Source organism: Phragmites australis, chromosome 11 (genome assembly GCF_958298935.1).
Source record: "Phragmites australis chromosome 11, lpPhrAust1.1, whole genome shotgun sequence".
Taxonomy (NCBI): domain Eukaryota; kingdom Viridiplantae; phylum Streptophyta; class Magnoliopsida; order Poales; family Poaceae; genus Phragmites; species Phragmites australis.
This window is the reverse complement of record NC_084931.1, coordinates 27,206,064-27,207,146: the sequence shown is the minus strand read 5'-3', so window position 1 is coordinate 27,207,146 and position 1,083 is coordinate 27,206,064. Positions and strand designations below refer to the sequence as shown.

The window sequence follows — 1,083 nt, the reverse complement described above, 5'->3', positions numbered from 1 at the left end:
TCAAACTCAACAGGTTCCAATAACCAACTAATCACATCAGACGCAACCACATAAGCATCCCAAGTCCCAACTAGCGCGAACAAAACCACATCCAGACAATCAAGCACAGAATGGAAGCACGGAATTTTACGCATCTTCGCAATCTTATTACAAGCAGGACCTAATGATTCACAGTTCCCTCCTCCCACCCCTCCCCTGCCCTTCACAGTTCACACTCCTTGAACCTAAACCAGTGTTTTTTCAGATTTAAACCTAGACCAGTGTTAACCTACACAGTACATGCTGACTGAGGCACGCAATTACATGCAAACAACCGAACAACGGATCCATGATAAGCATAGCAGGCAGAACGACGACGACGACAGCTAGGAGCGTTTCAGTTCAGACCAGACAGGGAGAGAGCGAGAGACGAGGCACCAGCATTGCCTGGGCCTACGCGGCGGCCGCCTTCTTGGGCGACTTAGTGGCGGCCTTCTTGGGCGATTTCTTTTCCTTGCCCTCCTTGGCGGCAGCGGAAGCGGTCTTCTTGGGGAGCAGCACGGGGTTGATGTTGGGCAGCACCCCGCCGTGCGCGATGGTGACGCCGGCCAGCAGCTTCCCGAGCTCCTCGTCGTTGCGTATCGCCAGCAGAACGTGCCGCGGGATGATCCGGTTCTTCTTGTTGTCCCGAGCCGCGTTCCCCGCCAGTTCGAGAACCTAAAGAAGGAAGGGACGAGACGAGACGAATCAGGCTTCCGCTCCTTCCGCGGAGGTGGGGAATGGGTGAGGTCCGACTGACCTCGGCGGCGAGGTACTCGAGGACGGCGGCGAGATAGACGGGGGCGCCGGTGCCGATGCGCTGGGAGTAGCGGCCCTGCTTGAGGTAGCGGCCGATACGGCCGACGGGGAACTGGAGGCCGGCCTTCACGGAGCGGGAGACCGGCTTCTTCTTCGGTCCGCCGCCGCCGCGACGCCCAGCCGCGGCCTTCTTCGGCACCTTCGCTCCCACATCCATCGCCGATCGCAGCGCGCCCTCTTCCCTCCCTCTCTCTCTCTCTCTCTCTCTCGTCCCCTTTTTCGCGTTCGATTTCTCTGCGCCGTGTG

The 1,083-nt window shown here is 59.0% G+C and overlaps 1 protein-coding gene across 1 annotated transcript; it reads right to left on the bottom strand.

Annotated features, from left to right (window-relative positions):
- LOC133884772 (probable histone H2A.4) lies at positions 1-1,083 on the bottom strand. Its single transcript, XM_062324322.1, has 2 exons — positions 779-1,083; positions 1-696 (listed from the first exon to the last, which is right to left on the bottom strand). The coding sequence occupies exons 1-2, from the start codon at positions 992-994 to the stop codon at positions 433-435; spliced, it is 480 nt and encodes a 159-aa protein (XP_062180306.1). The 5' UTR covers positions 995-1,083; the 3' UTR covers positions 1-432.

Coding starts and splice junctions, on each gene's coding strand:
- LOC133884772 (XM_062324322.1), bottom strand. CDS start 994: ATGGATGTGGGAGCGAAGGTGCCGAAGAAGGCCGCGGCTGGGCGTCGC. Junction 697..778: donor TCGAGTACCTCGCCGCCGAG/GTCAGTCGGACC, acceptor TTCCTTCTTTAG/GTTCTCGAACTGGCGGGGAA.